Below are 16,882 nucleotides of genomic sequence, written 5' to 3'. Positions count from 1 at the left end.
ATGGAAATACTATAAAAGACAAGATAAGACTAGGAGGTTCTAGAATACTCTAAATATGATGGAAAAATCTTGGATAATCCTACCATGCAGCATGCCATGGGACAGTTGAGTTACAATACAATCATCACTATGTGCAGAGAGCTTCAAAATCCTTGGAGCATGACAACCAGCCATGGTTGTGAATGGCCAGAAAAAAAAAAAAAAAAAAAAAAAAGATCTGGAGAGTTCCTATATTCTGAGGCCTTGTCTTGAGATTGTTGACCAATTTGTATAGCCTTCTGCTCTTTCTTAGTTTTCTTATGTACCATGTGCAATCTGGATGGTACGTAAAATAACACCCTTACCGTAGATTATATTAATGTACTTTTCACATTATGTTTTGACTAGGTAATTTGAGTGAATTGGAGAAGATCGTAAAAAATCATATAAAGTCATGTATTCCCAGATGTTATTTTGATCCTGTTCCTGTTTATTTTGGTACTTCTCTTCTTGGACATTAATCTATTTTGATTTCTATTAGGTTCTTGCTTCAATGGCTGATGCAAATGGGCAAATTTCTACAGCAGTGATGGAACGACTTACTGCTGCAGCAGCAGCTGAGCCTTATGAATCTGTTGCCTGTGCTTTTGTATCATATGGTAGTTGTTCTATAGATTTAGCTGAGGGTTGGAAGTATAGGAGCAGATTGTGGTATGGTGTTGGACTTCTACCTAAAACTACAGCCTTTGGTGGGGGTGGCAGTGGCTGGGAGTCTTGGAAATCTGCTTTGGAAAAAGATGATAATGGGACTTGGATTGAACTTCCTCTAATCAAAAAGTCAGTTGCCATGCTCCAATCTTTGTTGTTAGATGAGTCTGGACTTGGTGGTGGTCTTGGCATTGGAGGAGGATCTGGTACTGGTATGGGTGGTATGGCAGCTCTTTATCAGTTGCTTGATAGTGACCAACCATTCTTATGCATGCTCCGAATGGTGCTTGTTTCAATGAGAGAAGATGATGATGGTAAAGATTGCATGCTTCCGAGTATAAACAATGAGGACAGATTGTCAGAGGGATCACATCATAATGCTAACGACTTGTCATTCTTAAATCACAATTCTCGAATGTTAACAAGGCAACCACGTTCAGCATTGCTGTGGAGGTACTCTCTGTAATGATAGATTCTGTTAACTCAAATTTCACTTTCTAGAGTCAGTATCCAACTTCCAAACAAGTACTAAATTGTTCCCATCTCAGCCAATCTACTAATTTTTGATTGATGTTAATCATTTGCTCACTTCTTTCATGCAGCCGTTCCAGAAAGCAACTTGTTTCTTTAAAGAAATGTGGTAGTCAAACAACTAAAAATAGTTTGCAGAATGTTACATTGCTGTCAATAAGCAGAAACTGTTGCATCTACCAGGAATAGGAACTTTATTCGTCTGTCCAATTTAATGTGTACCTTCTCTAAAGAATTTTCATATTAATAGGGTTTTCTAGTTCAAGTTCCTAGGGTTATGTAGAAATTAAATATGCTCCTATGTGGTGCATGCTATTGATATTCAGAAAGGAAAATCTTCTCTTTCATAAATCAAAGCTACAGTTCAACCCAAGAAACATGGGATGACAAGAAAACTTGATCATCTCCCTGAAAAAGTTGGTATATTTCTCTGATACCAGATCAGGAATTTTAAAAAATGCTTGCTTATCTCCCAGAACTTTGAGATTGCATTGATGGGTTGGTCCAAATTACTTACCTAGATACTACTAAAAATCCACAATAAATATCGTGAATATAACATTATTTCTTTTCCAACTAAACAGTTGGAAAAAAAAAAAAAAATCCATTTCCTAGGAGATCAACATGAAGTGGTAGTTGAAACTGAAACTACAATGATCATAGTAAAACTCAATGAAATCACAACTCTAGGAGACATTTATGAAAGAATTAGTTGTTTGAACACTTGTTAAAAATATCTAAATCTATTTCTCATTTACCCTTTTTTCATAGAGAATATTAGGAAACCGATGATGCTATAAAACTTATTTCAAACAAGAGATAGAGTTGAAAAGTATGGACATGGTTATAGGCACTTATCCTGTTGCTGTGTCGCTCTAGGTGCCCTCATTTTATAGATATTATAACTGCTCAACAAACTCTTGGTGGGGAACTCTTAGACATGACATGGGATATAATGGCCTTATGGAAGATATGGTCATTGATAGAGAGATGATTGGAGATCTAGAATTCATGTGACGTAGTGGAATTAAGGTTTGAAATTGTTGTTTTTTGTTGGTAACTCAGTACATCTACCTGGTTTCTTTAGTTTCTTTTATGTTTTTTTCTTTGAGTGATAATAGATATCAGTTGACGGTTGTATTCATGACCATTTTTTCACAGCTTTGATTGGTGCTGAGTGGTAAAGAGTTATAACTGCTCAACATCCTGATTATTATTAAATTTTCTGCATATTGATATGAAGACTGGAGCTCTATTTATATGTCTACAGCAACCCCACCTATTCCTGGTCCAGTCTTTTTTCAACTTCGAATCTTATAGTGAATTTTGCATCTATCTGATGAGAATGGGAGAAGGGAAAACATTTAATGAAGTGTCCCAGAAGAAAGGAGAGAATTTTCAAGACAACATTTGCTGCATATTGTTTTCTGAATTTTGAAGAACATATTCTCCATCCTTTTCGCTTCTCTGATTCTCTTTTGCTACATGTTTCAGTTTTTTGTTTTTTGCTCAGTCTAGTCGGTGTCTTCTTCTAGGTATTTGTCTAATAAATATCATCTTGGAGTATCACTGTTAGGATCATACTGATCACATCATGCATAAAGGCTGGCCCTTTTAAGCTTCTTTTTGAGGATCTTGTACCTCCATTGTGTGTTGTAATATTGCTTTCACTAATATCCTGGCACAAACTAAATTGTAATTAATGATTTACAGTGTGCTTTCACCTGTTTTAAACATGCCAGTATCTGAGTCCAAGAGACAGAGAGTATTGGTAGCATCTTGCGTTCTCTATTCTGAGGTTAGTTCTCTAGAAAATTGCATTGCTTTGACTGATGTATGATTTAGTTACTTCTCTGCCTACTTGGTCACTTTTGTTGGCTATCATTGATTATGTTTCAAGTTTTTGTGTAGTTGCTGCTACCATATGTGCTATTATTGTTGTGTTTATGATGCAGGTGTGGCATGCCATCAGCAGGGATAGAACCCCTCTTCGTAAGCAATATCTAGAGGCTATTTTACCACCATTTGTTGCTGTTCTGAGGAGGTGGCGGCCTCTGTTGGCAGGAATTCATGAACTCGCTACTGCAGATGGGTTGAATCCTCTTGTTGTTGATGATCATGCACTGGCTGCAGATGCACTGCCTATAGACGTTAGTTAATCCCAACTTTCTTTTGTTTCTATATGTTTATGTTTCTCAATTATTTCACCCCCCAAAACATGTCATAGCCAAGGTCTTGGGACTAACTTGAACTCTAAATTTGACAAATTATCCTCTTAGTACCTTTGATGAGAACCCTCTATCTGATATTTGTTTCGGGGGGGGCGCATGAACATGCGGTCACTGGGGGAATCCCAACAAACAACAGATGGCACAAGGCTAGATGCCATTGCCATCGGGATCCTGCAGAAATTTTGTTATTGGCTTAAATACCAATTAATCAGTGGGCACTTCAGAATGCAATATTCATTTTCACAAATAGATTGTCACAACCTGAAAGGCCACATACACCCCCCCCCCCCCCCCCCCCCGCGCGGGCGAGCATAACCCTTAAAGAACCATAGGTCCACTAAAATTTAACAAGTCTCTATGCGCATCACATCATGACAATAACAATTAACTACACCCTAACAATATCCATTCCATAATAATGAACTGAATCAATATCTTTACAATCTTGCCCGTAATAATTGGAGCAAACTACTAAGAATCTCAAAACAAGAAAATATGGTGGGCAGGCTAAGTTTATGAGTTTGTATATAGTACTTAAGACTGGTAGATGAAAGGGAATTTTTTTAATTAAATTAGCATTACTTTTTGTGTTTTTACGCAACTAGCATCATTTAGCATCATTTTTGTGATTTTTACTAAAGTAGCATTGGATGGGTTCCGAGACTGGGCCAAGAGAGACCCACCAGTGTGTAGATGGCAGGTTTACCTTTTCTATGCTAAACACTTAGGATTTTTTGTTAAAGTGTTGGTAAAAGGAAGCTAGATAGACCCTTGGTTAGACTGACGGGTTTCTCTTGGCCCAACCTTGGATAACATGCAATACTACTTTGGTAAAAGTCTCAAATCAGATGCTAGTTGCATAAAAAACAAAAACAATGATGTTATTTTAACAAAAAATGAAAGGTTATTGGACTTGTGGAAAAAAGGGCTCTAAAGTTCCAAATTAATGGTTGTTCAAAATACTTAAACAATAATTTAAAGTTTTTGGTGTCTTAAATGACATGGTAAAAGGGTTGAGAATTTCAGTATTTTGGAAAAAAATTATTGATGTATCTATCTAAAGAAAATATAAATTACATGTTATATAGACATATTTGTTGTAACAAAATAAAGCAACTTACTAAAAGATGAAGAATGACAAAGCTATTGGACCAAATTAAGATACTGATAGAAGCATGGAAATGCAAAGCAGAGAGGTAATTTTTATCATAAACAAAATTATTCAATATGATCCTTAAATTGAAGAGGATGCTTGATGAGTGGAGAAAAATACTCTAGTGCCTGTTTACAAGAATGAATGAAATGTGTAAAATTGTGAATAACTACAGAGGCATTGAGTTAATGGGCCATACTACGGAGCTTTTCTTGGAGAGTTTGATTGTACAAAGCTCAAGGATAGAAACCAAAATTAATGGAAAAATTTCATCTTATACTAGTAAGTCAACAATTAAAATTATTTGCTCATTGAGGTGTTTAATGAAAAGGTCCAGAGATAATAGAAGGGTTTGCATATAGGGTATTTATAGACTAAAAAAAAGCCCATGATGGAGTGCTAAGAGAAGTTTGGTGGAGGGTTCTAGAGAAGAAGAGAGTTCCGATTGCTTAGATTTAGGCTATTTTTAGCATGCATAATTGAGAAGAAATGTGTGTTAGAACTCATGGATGAGATATTGAGGCCTTTCTAATTACAATTGGATTTAATACACTTTGCCTTTATATCTTTACTCTTGTGATGATTGAACTCGCCAAGCGCACATCCAAGAATAGGTGCCTCGGTGATGTTATTTGCAGACAATATTGTCTTAGTGGATGAGACAAAATAAATTGTGGATATTAAGCTTGAATTATGGAGGTATGTTAGAATCCAAAGGTTTTTTGTTAAACATGTCAAAAACTACTTATATAAAATTTAAGTTTAGTAAAAATAAAAGTGTGGATGATGGTGAGGCTTAAAAATTAAGTTATTCATAGAAAGCATGATGCTAGATATTTTAGATCAATTGTTCAATGAAGGGGTATTATTGAAGATGTTACTCATAGAATCAAATCAAGATGGTTAAAAGTGGAGAAGTGCACTCAATATTTTAGACAATTGTAAAATTCCTTTAGAGCTAAAAGAAAAGGTATATAATCATCTTTATTGTATGGCTTGGAATGTTTTGCAGTTAAATACCAATATATGTAGAATATGAGTATAACTGAGATGAGAATGTTATGATGGACGTATAGACATACCTAAAAAAAGACAAAACATAGAACATAATCAGATACACTTGGAGTTTTTGGATGTTATGATGGATGTATATAGTTTGACATGTGAGAAGAAGACTAATAGATGCATTTGTGAGGTGAGTTGATGGAACGGAAAAAAAATAATTGGGTAGAGGAAGATAAAAGGAACTTGGTGAGAAACCCTTGAACATGAAATGGATTATACGGCCTTATAAAAGATATGCCTATGAATAGACATGGTTGGAAAGGTAGAGTTCATGTAGCCAACCACCAAATGGGATTAAGGTTTATGATTATTGTTTTAAGTATGATCTTTTATGAATCTCATTTTTTACTTCTTTAGGCTTTTAGCCTTGAGATCAGGCTGCATCATGCTTAAAAGCTTCAAAACTCTTTTCTTAGAAAATGAAATGAACCATTTTCTGATATAGGCATAGATATTCATAAGCTGTTGGGTCATTGGGAAAATGCTTTGACTTGGATTATGTAGAATATTCATAGGCTATTGCAGCTAGACTACGATTACATAAATGGTTTTTTTGACCTTGATTACTAAGACTATCTAGACCAAATATGAAGTCTTGTTGCATAACCTGACTAATGTAAGGACGAAGCATATTGCCTATGTCCTGCAAATCTTAATTCTATTAGACATGTCAAATGGGTGGCTCGGCCCTGGGTTCTGGCCCGAAGCATGACCTGGGTCTTGGGCAGTGCCAAGCACAGTTCATGGGCACTTAGGCCTGCATTGCAGGAGCTACTTTTGCAGGTGACTGCAGCCTAGGGAACTTATAAAACATAGTTTTTCGGAAAAAAATGTTTTTTATTTTTTAAGCTTTCTATTTTTTTTTTTTTTAAAGTGAGCAAAAATGGGCCCACCACGGTCAAGTTGGCAACTGCACCCCCACCACCAGCACCCCAATCGGGCACCGGTCTATGACCCTGGCAAGCAGAGTTGCATGGGAGTTTTCCCACCTGGATATCTCTTTGGTATCTTAACAGGTGTTTTCCATTTTGGTAGTCTTTCCACCAAATGAATCTCTCTGATACCTTGACATGTGGTTAGGCCCACTCAGTTCCCATTTCAGTCCCTGTTCTAGTCTTCATAATCAGAGGTTTCACATTCCTTACATCATATACACATCCAGTGTACATGAAATCATGCTATTATGCTGCCATAAACATTTCATTCATAAAAAATCATATAGTGCACCTTCCTTTCTTCCTATAAAATCATATAAGGTGCTTCATGTCAGAAGTTTCCTTTCTTCCCACCTTGTGGAGAGCTTCTCTCTCTACCTTTTGTGTTGAAACCAAATGGATGGAAGGCCTATTTATAGGCACTTATAGCTGCTGGAATGGTGGCAACCCCTGTGGCTGCCATCTAGCCTTTGCATGGTGTTTCTTTCTTAGGTTGACACCCAACCAACTGCTTCATTGTTTCCTTGACAACTGTTGAAATAAAGAAAAATTGAAGATTTGACAGTAAAGAAATTACAGCCCACTTGGATAATCTGCCAGCTCATTCCAATAGCTGGCAGATTTACTCGGTTAGGTTGATTGAATATAGAAAATTCTGCAGCAGCTCCTTGATTCCAATTTCCTATTGCAGAAACACTCATTGTATAGATAATGTTTCTTATTCTGTCAGTTTCCTTTGGTATAGTTTTCTTATATGCTGCTTGACTTTATATTTAATTTCCTTATAGAGGTTCCAGGATTAACCTTAAAATCCCATTGTAAAGTTATTCTGAATTTGAGAAAGAAAGAATCAGAAAATTCCCACAACAACTCAACATCTTCTAGAAATCCCCACATGGTGCCAGAGAATTCTACTAGCTGCTGGAACTTGATGGAGAATATTTTAATTCTGATTTAATTATTCTTGATCGCTTAATTAGCCACTAATCCCGTTTTCATAAACTTTAACCCAAATTAATAAATTTTATACCATTAGAATCCAATCCTCTCATTATGGATAATTATGGATAATAACATATTCAAAATGCAGCTAATTATATCTTCATTTTGTCCCCTAAAATTGAGTTGAAAGTCAGCTGCTTACCTGAGTTCTAACCTGCCTGCTTTGCTATCTTTACAGTCTAAGAACATGTCTTACAATATTTATACATGCGCGCGTGCGCGCACACACACACATATACATGTTACTGCTTCCATCCAAGCTAGATGCTTTAGTCTGAGCAATTTTATTTATGTAGTTCTACAGTGCAACCATTTTGTTTAAGTTATACATTAAGCTTCTCTTAATTACTCTAGGATCCTTGCATTATCCATGTGAAATTATTAAAATATCGCTTTAAACCAAATGTTGCGAGGGTATGGGGTGTTACAGCATGCCAGGCCCGCCTCACTAGAAAATGGGTTGTGCCAACCTGGCACGGTCCATTTGACACCTCATATTGTCAATATACCTTGATTCATAGAAGTTGTCAAGGGTCATGTGGAACCAAGGGAAAAAGGCCAAACCAAATAGTTTTAGAATATATTTACAGAGATTAATGCTAACCTATAGAAGCAGTTAAATAACATCTTTATTTATTTACTTTTTTATTTTGTAAGTGTAACCAGTAAAGTAATCTATAGGAATCATTTAATGCGATGCGATGGCCAAGGTTGTAAGCACAGCTGCATGGTCTGTTTGGAAACTCAAAAAGTGCTTAGCAGATACAATGACCTGCATTATAAGTAGTTGAAATTTTCTTTTCTTTTCTTTAAAGAAGGAAATGATAATGCCATCATTTTATCTTACTATTTTCTTCCTTCTGTTTTTGGGAACACCAAATTGGATTAATCAACTTCCATGTGCTTTTCATTATTAGTGCAGCGAACAATATACAGTAATATCTCTTTCTGTGTCTATTGCTTCTATTGACTTCTTTTAATTTTGTTTCCTGCAATATCTGAGACATCCAGTTGATATTGTTCAGGCTGCTCTTGCCATGATTTCTCCTGGCTGGGCTGCTGCTTTTGCATCACCACCTTCTGCAATGGCATTGGCAATGATTGCTGCTGGAGCAGCAGGTGGGGAAACCCCAGCACGTGTAACAACTACACAACTTAAGCGTGATTCATCATTGCTTGAGCGCAAAGTAACTCGACTTCAAAACTTTTCAAGCTTTCAAAAACCTCCAGAGGTGCCCAACAAGTCACCAGCCTTTCCAAAGGATAAGGCTGCTGCCAAAGCTGCTGCATTGGCTGCGGCACGTGAACTTGAACGCGATGCGAAGATTGGTTCTGGAAGAGGTCTAAGTGCTGTTGCAATGGCCACATCTGGACAGAGGAGGAGCAAAAGTGATATGGAGCGTGTAAACAGATGGAGTGTTTCTGAAGCTATGGGAACTGCCTGGACAGAATGCTTGCAGTCAGTTGATTCAAAATCAGTTTATGGGAAGGATTTTAATGCCCTATCATATAAGTTCATTGCTGTCCTTGTGGGAAGTTTAGCTTTAGCTAGAAACATGCAACGATCAGAGGTATGAATAGTGCCTTTTTGACTTCATAGCAAACATAATGTACCAAAAATAGAAAAAAAAAAGTGGCAGCATAATAAAAAATCCTACTTTATTTATTTTATTTATTCTCAGGTTGATAGGCGGACACAAGTTGATGCTATAGCCTGCCGTCGTTTATGTACTGGAATACGGTCATGGCGTAAACTCATACATTGCTTGATAGAGATGAATTGTCTTTTTGGGCCATTTAGAGATGATTTATGCAATCCTAAGTGTGTACGTAAATGCCTTCTCAAGACATGCATAACTCATTCAGAATTTTTCTCCAATTCAAAATTTTTAACACTATAAATTCATGGATTTTTAGGTTTTCTGGAAGCTAGACTTTATGGAAAGTTCTTCTAGGATGAGGCCATATTTGAGGAGGAACTACACTGGGTCTAACCATTTAGGAGCTGCTGCAAATTACGAAGACCATATGGTGTTAAACCAGGTTAAAGGGGGCGACATAAGTCCATCTAAAACATCTATTTTGGCCGCTGAAGCTATATCAATGGAGGTGGTGAATGAGGATGAGGAGCATGAAGTCATTGATAATTTAGAGGAGATGGCAGAGGAAGGCCGACAACATGGGGACACTGCTACAAGGTTGTCTGGAAGCACTGAGCAACCTCTACAGGTACCTGATGAACCTGCAGATCCTCAACCTACCAGCAGCCAGGACTTGCTGGAAAATTCACCAGCAATAGCCCCTGGCTATGTTCCTAACGAACACGATGAAAGAATTGTTCTTGAGCTTCAATCTTCTATGGTCCGTCCATTAAGGGTTCTACGAGGAACTTTTCAAGTACGTTTTCTTGTTTTTGTGATGATCTCTGCTCTCCCATTTGTTGTTGCCTTTCTTCAATGAGTTATTACGATTTTGAGATTTGTAAAGCTGATACCTCTGAAGCAGATGCATATAGTTGAAGGATAAGTTTCAAACCAAAGAGTTCATAACCAGTTTAAATCTACATGTGATATTCCAATAATTGGTGATCCTATTTCTTTATTCAGTATTGGGAAATTGTATATTGTATTTTGGTTATGTTATGATAGTCATAATAAGTCGTACTAAATAGTGGACATCATGCTCTTTGGTAGATAACAACAAGAAGAATTAATTTTATTGTTGAGAGCATTGATAGCATTTCTACGGGGAATGGACTGGATCACAGTTCTGAAAGTAGAGTTCAGGAAAAGGATCGAAGTTGGTTGATGTCTTCCCTACATCAAATCTACAGCAGAAGGTAAGATGAAAATTTACTTTCCTGTATATTCAATTTGTATACTCATTTTGCCTCTTCACTATTAACTATCTATTAGGATTTTCATGTTATGTGTATCCAAATAGATTGAAGCTGTGGATGCACCATAGATTTATTCCAGGCTTTTTTTTAAAAAATTTCTAATGCATTTCTTGTCATATAAGTGAATTTTTTGTGTTGTCTAGAATTTTGCTTATAGTTGGACAATTGAGTTAAAATTGTTTACTTTGGAAAAAGAAAAAAGAAAGAAAATCTAAATAAAACAAAAGGAGGTTCTGCTCTTATGTATGACATACTTCTTTTTCCTTTTGTAAACCTATACCTCGTCATGAATCCAAATGTGTATACTGTCATTAATGCCAAAGAAAGGGGAAAAAGCAGAATGAAAGAGAAGGCATTCCCTATTCCAAGGGCTCGTGAGTTGAAGTTAGCATTATCCTTAACTTTCTTATGCTTTTCAAACCCTTCACTAAATAATTTAAAACGGGTTTAGTGTGTCATGTAGCTTGATATTCACTGTAAGTTTTGATGTGTGTGGTCCATTGGGCAATTGGGTGCCAAGAAAGCACTTGGTGACTTCTTCAATATTTTCAAGATATCTGAAGAGGCATTGTGGACAACTTATAAAGTAGGAGCTCTAATGAACCCCTATTGCCATCTATGTCCATGGATACAAGACGCAAAAATGAGATGACACAAACATGTTTACATGGAAAAGCAAAAAAAAAAAAAAAAAGTAGACAAGTGGATATGTTGATTACAAGGCATCTAGAAACATGTTTAATTTTATGTGCATATTGCACTGATTATTTAACAAGTATATATTATAATTTTCTAAAATAGATAGACGATTCTCCATAAACACATCATAGTTCATACTACTATTACTACCGCTTGCTTATCACATCTTCTTTATCATTACTTCCACTTGTTTTTTTATGTCAGAAATGCTTACCATTGCACATTTACTTCTTCTTGTAATGTGTGGGATTACCTTTTTCAAAATTTTTAATATATTTGACAGCACGTGTGCATTCCTGAAAAATTTCTGGAAAACATGGAACTTGTAACATTTATGTTGTATGGAAGCATCCGAAACGTGTTCTCCAAATTGAAAGTCTTCAAAATTTTTAGCCGTCTTAGAAGGGTTGAATGGTTGTAGGAGTGTCTAACAACTAATAGTCCCTGATGTCTGTTCAAATCTGCACCTTGCTAGAAGTGTCTGTATATTTTGCATTCATAAAGAGGCAGTGCAAAATTAAGACTCTCTGGTAATTACATACATTTCTTTCACCTATAAAATAACATAAAATCAAAGTGAATGGAGTTGGTAAGTTCAGACTGGATCCTTGTCACAATGTGTGTTCCAAGAATCAGCATTTTGCTCTAGGACAATAACTTCATTAGTTCATGACGGTGGTACTACTTTTGTTTGACGCCTTGCTCAATTGGGCACACATCTTGGGTTAATTATTAAGTAATTATTTTTTTTTCATTGTTACTCCTTAATTGTCATTTTCTTCAATCACTTGCAACTGGACAAGAGTTACATTTTCTTCATTCACTTATGAAAATCTTATTTCATTCAAAAAGCCATAACCTTGTCAAGAATGAACATTTCACCACATCATTGTATCATTATAAACCTCTAAGAATTCGTGTTACATCAAGGAATTATCCAAAGACACCTATAGCATGTTTGAACTTAAAAAATATACGTCATCACTCATCAAAATGTACAACATTACTATCATACTTTTCAAAATATACAAGACTACAAAATCACAAACACATGAAATAAATCTAGTCAACGATGGGAGGTTTTCCTTTTGATAATCCTATTTCTTGACCTAAACACGTTTGAATGTGCAAGGTGAGTAGTGAAGGTCAACAAAGGTGTTTTTGTTGGTTCTTGAAGGAAGAAATAAGGAAACTTTGGCTAGCATCTCAAAGAGAGTTGTTAGTCAAACTATCCTTAGTTTAGAAGCCAATCATATCTTTAGTTTTTAGGAAATTTCTAAATCAGAGTTTAGGAAACTTTCCTATAGTGTTTAGGAAACTTCCTATTTGTGTATAGTCAAATCTTTCCTATTGTTTAGCCTTTGTAATCTTTCCTATGTTGTACATTCCTCATCCCTATAAGTGGACTTGTATTTTGTACTTATGAATTAATAAAGAATACATTTAGTTTTCACATGGTATTAGAGCCATAATGGTCTATCATCATTATCTTCTTAATCCAGTCAAATGACTGTGTGCCTTCACTGCCACAGTATTGTTTTTGTTTGATTCTAGTTTATCAGCCATTAATCTCCTCTACCATGTCGGAAATTTTGGAAACCACTCCTCCTATGACAAAAGGAGATGTTGTTCTGTTTGATCCACCTACGAGAAACACCTCAACCAATGAATTGCCAGGAATGCATCATTCCTGTTTTCTCGACGGTAAAAACTATCTATAGTGGTCTCAACTTGTGCCGACATTCTTGAAAGGTTGAGGGAAGATAGCTCATTTGACTGAACCAACCCCCAAGACCTTGGATCCAGGTTTTCCTGCATGGGATATCGTGGATTCAATGATCATGTCTTGGCTTTGGTGTTCGATGCAGCCTGAGGTAAGTAAGAATTATATCTTCTTATCTGCTAAAGAGATTTGGGACACTGTAAAACATACTTATTCTAATGTGCAAGATGCTTCTGTAATCTCTAAAATTAAAATAAAGATAAGTAGTATGAGGTTGGGGTTTTTGACAGTCACTAAGTATTATAATAAGATGAATGGATATTGACTTGAATTAGATCACTATCAGGATATTAAGATCGTGTGTAGTGAAGATGCAACTACCCTTACTTCTATATGTGAGCGGGACAGAATTGTTGAGTTTTTGGCTAGTCTTAATGATGTGAGCATGCATGTTCTTGTTAGAGAAAAACTTCTATCACTTAATTGAAGTGTTTTCTATAATTCGTAGTGAGGAATATAGAAGGATAGCCATGTTCAATGAGGTTAATCCTAAGGGATCAACAATGGTAACTAACAAGACGGATGGCTTTTGGTTAATCCTAAGGGATCAACAATGGTAACTAACAAGACGGATGGCTTTCGGTTCTAGTCTCAGTAGGGAAGGAATGATCCACATCCTAGACCACAAAACTGGGAGGGTTTGCAGTGTTCATTTTGCAAGAAATCTAGGCATACCTGGGAAATATGTTTCAAGTTACATGGAAAAGAGACAGTTCTAAATAAGATGAGTGGTTTTAGAAATCTACAATCTAGAAATCAAGCACAGGCTTATAATATAAATGAGGAGGAAACCATCACCGAGAAGGCAGATCCAATTATAACTTATGACTTAAGCCAACTGAATACCGATGAAATTACACAACATAACAACAACAACATATCTAGCCTTTATCCCACTATGTGGGGTCGGCTACATGAATTCTAGACTTCCATGTATTTCTGTCTTTTGTCATATTCTCATTTAGATCCATATATTTCATATCAAATTTTAATGTCTCTCCCAAAGACTTCTTGGGTCTACCTCTACCTCTTTTTGTGACTAATTGTTCCATTTCATCAACTCCCCTCACAGGAGCGTCTCTTAGTCTCCTTCTCACATGACCAAATCATCTTAGTCTAGTCTCTCTCATTTTCTCCATTTTCTCCTCGATTGACACTACTCCTACCTTATTACGAATAACTTCATTTCTAATTTTATCCTTTCTTGTATGTCCGCACATCCATCTTAACATTCTCATCTCCGCTACACTCGTCTTTTGCTCATACTGGTATTTGACTGCCCAACATTCTGAGCCATACAGCAAGACTGGTCTTATAGCTGTCCTATAAAATTTTCCTTTCAATTTTAATGGAATTTTACCATCACATAACACCCCCGATGCATTTCTCCATTTTAGCCAACCTGCCTTAATTCTATGTGCGACATCCTCGTGGATTTCTCCATCTTTTTGAATCACTGATCCCAAATATCGAAAATGGTCTTTTCTTTGTAAGATTTGGTCTTCTAATTTTATTATAACATCATCCACTCTTGCATTTTTACTAAATTTGCATTCCATATATTCTGTTTTCTTTCCACTTAATTTAAATCCCCTAGATTCTAAATTGTTTCTCCACAACTCAAGCTTAGTGTTCATTCATTCTTTTGTTTCATCCACCAACACTATGTCGTCTGCAAATAGCATACACCATGGCACATCTGTCTGAATATCTTTAGTGAGTTCATCCATTACTAGGGCAAATAAGTATGGACTTAGTGCAGAACCTTGATGCAGTCCTATTGTAGTTGAAAATGGTTCAGTATTCCCTCCGCATTTTCTGACCCTTGTCTCTACACCATGATACATGTCCTTAAGGGCTTGTATATAGGCAATTTTGACTCATTTCTTTTCTAAAACCCTCCATAATACTTCTTTAGGGACCCTATCATAGGCATTTTCTAGATCTATAAACACCATATGTAGGTCCTTCTGATGATCTCGATACCTTTCCATTAGACGCCTCAGTAAATATATAGCTTCCATTGTTGACCTACCAGGCATGAAATCAAGCTGATTTTCTGACACCTTTGTTTCCTTTCTGAGCCTCTGCTCTATTACTCTCTCCCAGAGTTTCATGGTATGGCTCATTAACTTAATTCCTCTATAATTTTCACAGTTTTGAACATCTCCTTTGTTCTTGTATATAGGAACCAAAGTACTCTTCCTCCACTCATCTGGCATCTTTTTTGATTTAAGGATGGCGTTAAATAGTTGCGTTAGCCAGGAGATGCCCTATTCTCCCATGCATTTCCATGCTTCTATTGGTATATTATCTGGTCTCACTGCCTTATGATTTTTCATCTTTTTTAATGCTTGCCTTATTTCATTTGAACTTATGCGTCGATAGAATGTGTAGGTCACATTCCCTTCGGAGTTACTAAGATGTCCCAACCTAACTCTTGTGTCACCACCATCATTGAATGATTTTGTGAAATACTCATTCCATCTCTCTTTAATCGCTCCCTCATTTACTAAAACATTTTGATTGTCATCTTTTATGCATTTCACTTGATTTAAATCCTGTGTTTTTCTTTCTCTTGCTTTAGCTAATTTATATATATCCCTTTCTCCATCTTTTGTATCAAGTCGTTTATATAGATTCTCATATGCTTTTGATCTTGCTTCACTAACAGCTCTTTTTGCTGCCTTTTTTGCTTCTTTATAATTTTTTTGATTTTCTTCATTGTTGCATTGATATACCGCCTTATAGCAAGTTTTCTTATTTTTAATTTTCAATTGTACCTCTTCATTCCACCACCAAGACTCCTTAAGGTTAGGGGCTCTACCATTTGTCTCTCCAAGGACTACCTTTGCCGTGCTTCTCAGAGCATTAGCCATTTCTTTCCACATTTGGTTTGTCTGTCTTTCTCCATTCCATTCCCTTCTACCCCTTAATTTTTCTTTGAAGATTAGTTGTTTCTCCCCTTTTAAATTCCACCACCTGATTCTTGGATTTTGTTTTATGTGATTTTTTCTCTTCCAATTTCTTACTTGGACGTCAAGTACTATAAGTCTATGTTGAGTAGTCAAACACTCTCCCGGTATCACCTTACAATTCTTACAACATAACCGATCCTCTTGTCTCATGAGGAAGTAATCTATTTGGGTGCTTGAGGTGATATTTTTATATGTGATTAAGTGTTCGTCTCGTTTTTTGAACCTAGTATTGGTTATAATGAGCCCATATGCCATAGCAAAATCTAGGATAGATTTACCCTCATTATTAATTTTCCCGAATCCATACCCTCCGTGTACCTCTCTATATCCGTTTCCGTCTCTACCCACGTGCCCATTTAAGTCACCTCCTATAATCACTTTCTCTCATCTTGGTATCATTTGTATGAGTCCCTCTAGGTCCTCCCAGAATTTTGCTTTTATCTCATCACCTAACCTTGCTTGTGGTGCATATGTACTAAAGATATTCATAGTCATTCTTCCTAGACTAATCTTCACCATAATAATCCTATCCCCTATTCTCTTTACATCCACTAACTCATCTATTAAGCTTTTATCCATAATAATCCCCACTCCATTTTTCGCTCGATTAGTTCCTGTGTACCATATTTTATATCCAGCTTCTGATAATGTTTTTGCTTTTTTCCCTACCCATCTCGTCTCTTGAAGGCACATAATATTAATTTTTCTCCTAATCATCACATCCACCACTTCCATAGCTTTGCCTGTTAATGTTCCTATGTTCCATGACCCAATCCTTAATCTATGATTTTGTTTTTGGCCTTGACTTTGGATTTGATTTTGTTTTTGGCCTTGACTTTGAATTTGATTTTGTTTTTGATTTTGATTTTGGTTTTGATTTTGATTTTGGTTTTGATTTTTATTTTTATTTTGGTTTTGA

The 16,882-nt window shown here is 36.1% G+C and overlaps 1 protein-coding gene across 1 annotated transcript in view; it reads left to right on the top strand.

Annotated features, from left to right (window-relative positions):
• Positions 1-16,882, top strand: part of LOC127802900 (BEACH domain-containing protein C2) — a 101,696-nt gene that overhangs the window by 38,610 nt on the left and 46,204 nt on the right. Inside the window, exons 11-17 of the mRNA XM_052338977.1 lie at positions 521-1,140; positions 2,932-3,016; positions 3,174-3,368; positions 8,630-9,175; positions 9,287-9,430; positions 9,522-10,001; positions 10,298-10,443. Coding sequence (XP_052194937.1) covers positions 521-1,140; positions 2,932-3,016; positions 3,174-3,368; positions 8,630-9,175; positions 9,287-9,430; positions 9,522-10,001; positions 10,298-10,443 — 2,216 coding nt within the window. The remainder of the gene's footprint in view (positions 1-520; positions 1,141-2,931; positions 3,017-3,173; positions 3,369-8,629; positions 9,176-9,286; positions 9,431-9,521; positions 10,002-10,297; positions 10,444-16,882) is intronic.

This window comes from Diospyros lotus, chromosome 5 (assembly GCF_014633365.1).
Source record: "Diospyros lotus cultivar Yz01 chromosome 5, ASM1463336v1, whole genome shotgun sequence".
NCBI classification, from domain to species: Eukaryota; Viridiplantae; Streptophyta; class Magnoliopsida; order Ericales; family Ebenaceae; genus Diospyros; species Diospyros lotus.
The sequence above is the reverse complement of the archived record's forward strand: the minus strand, read 5'-3'. Positions and strand labels throughout refer to the sequence as shown.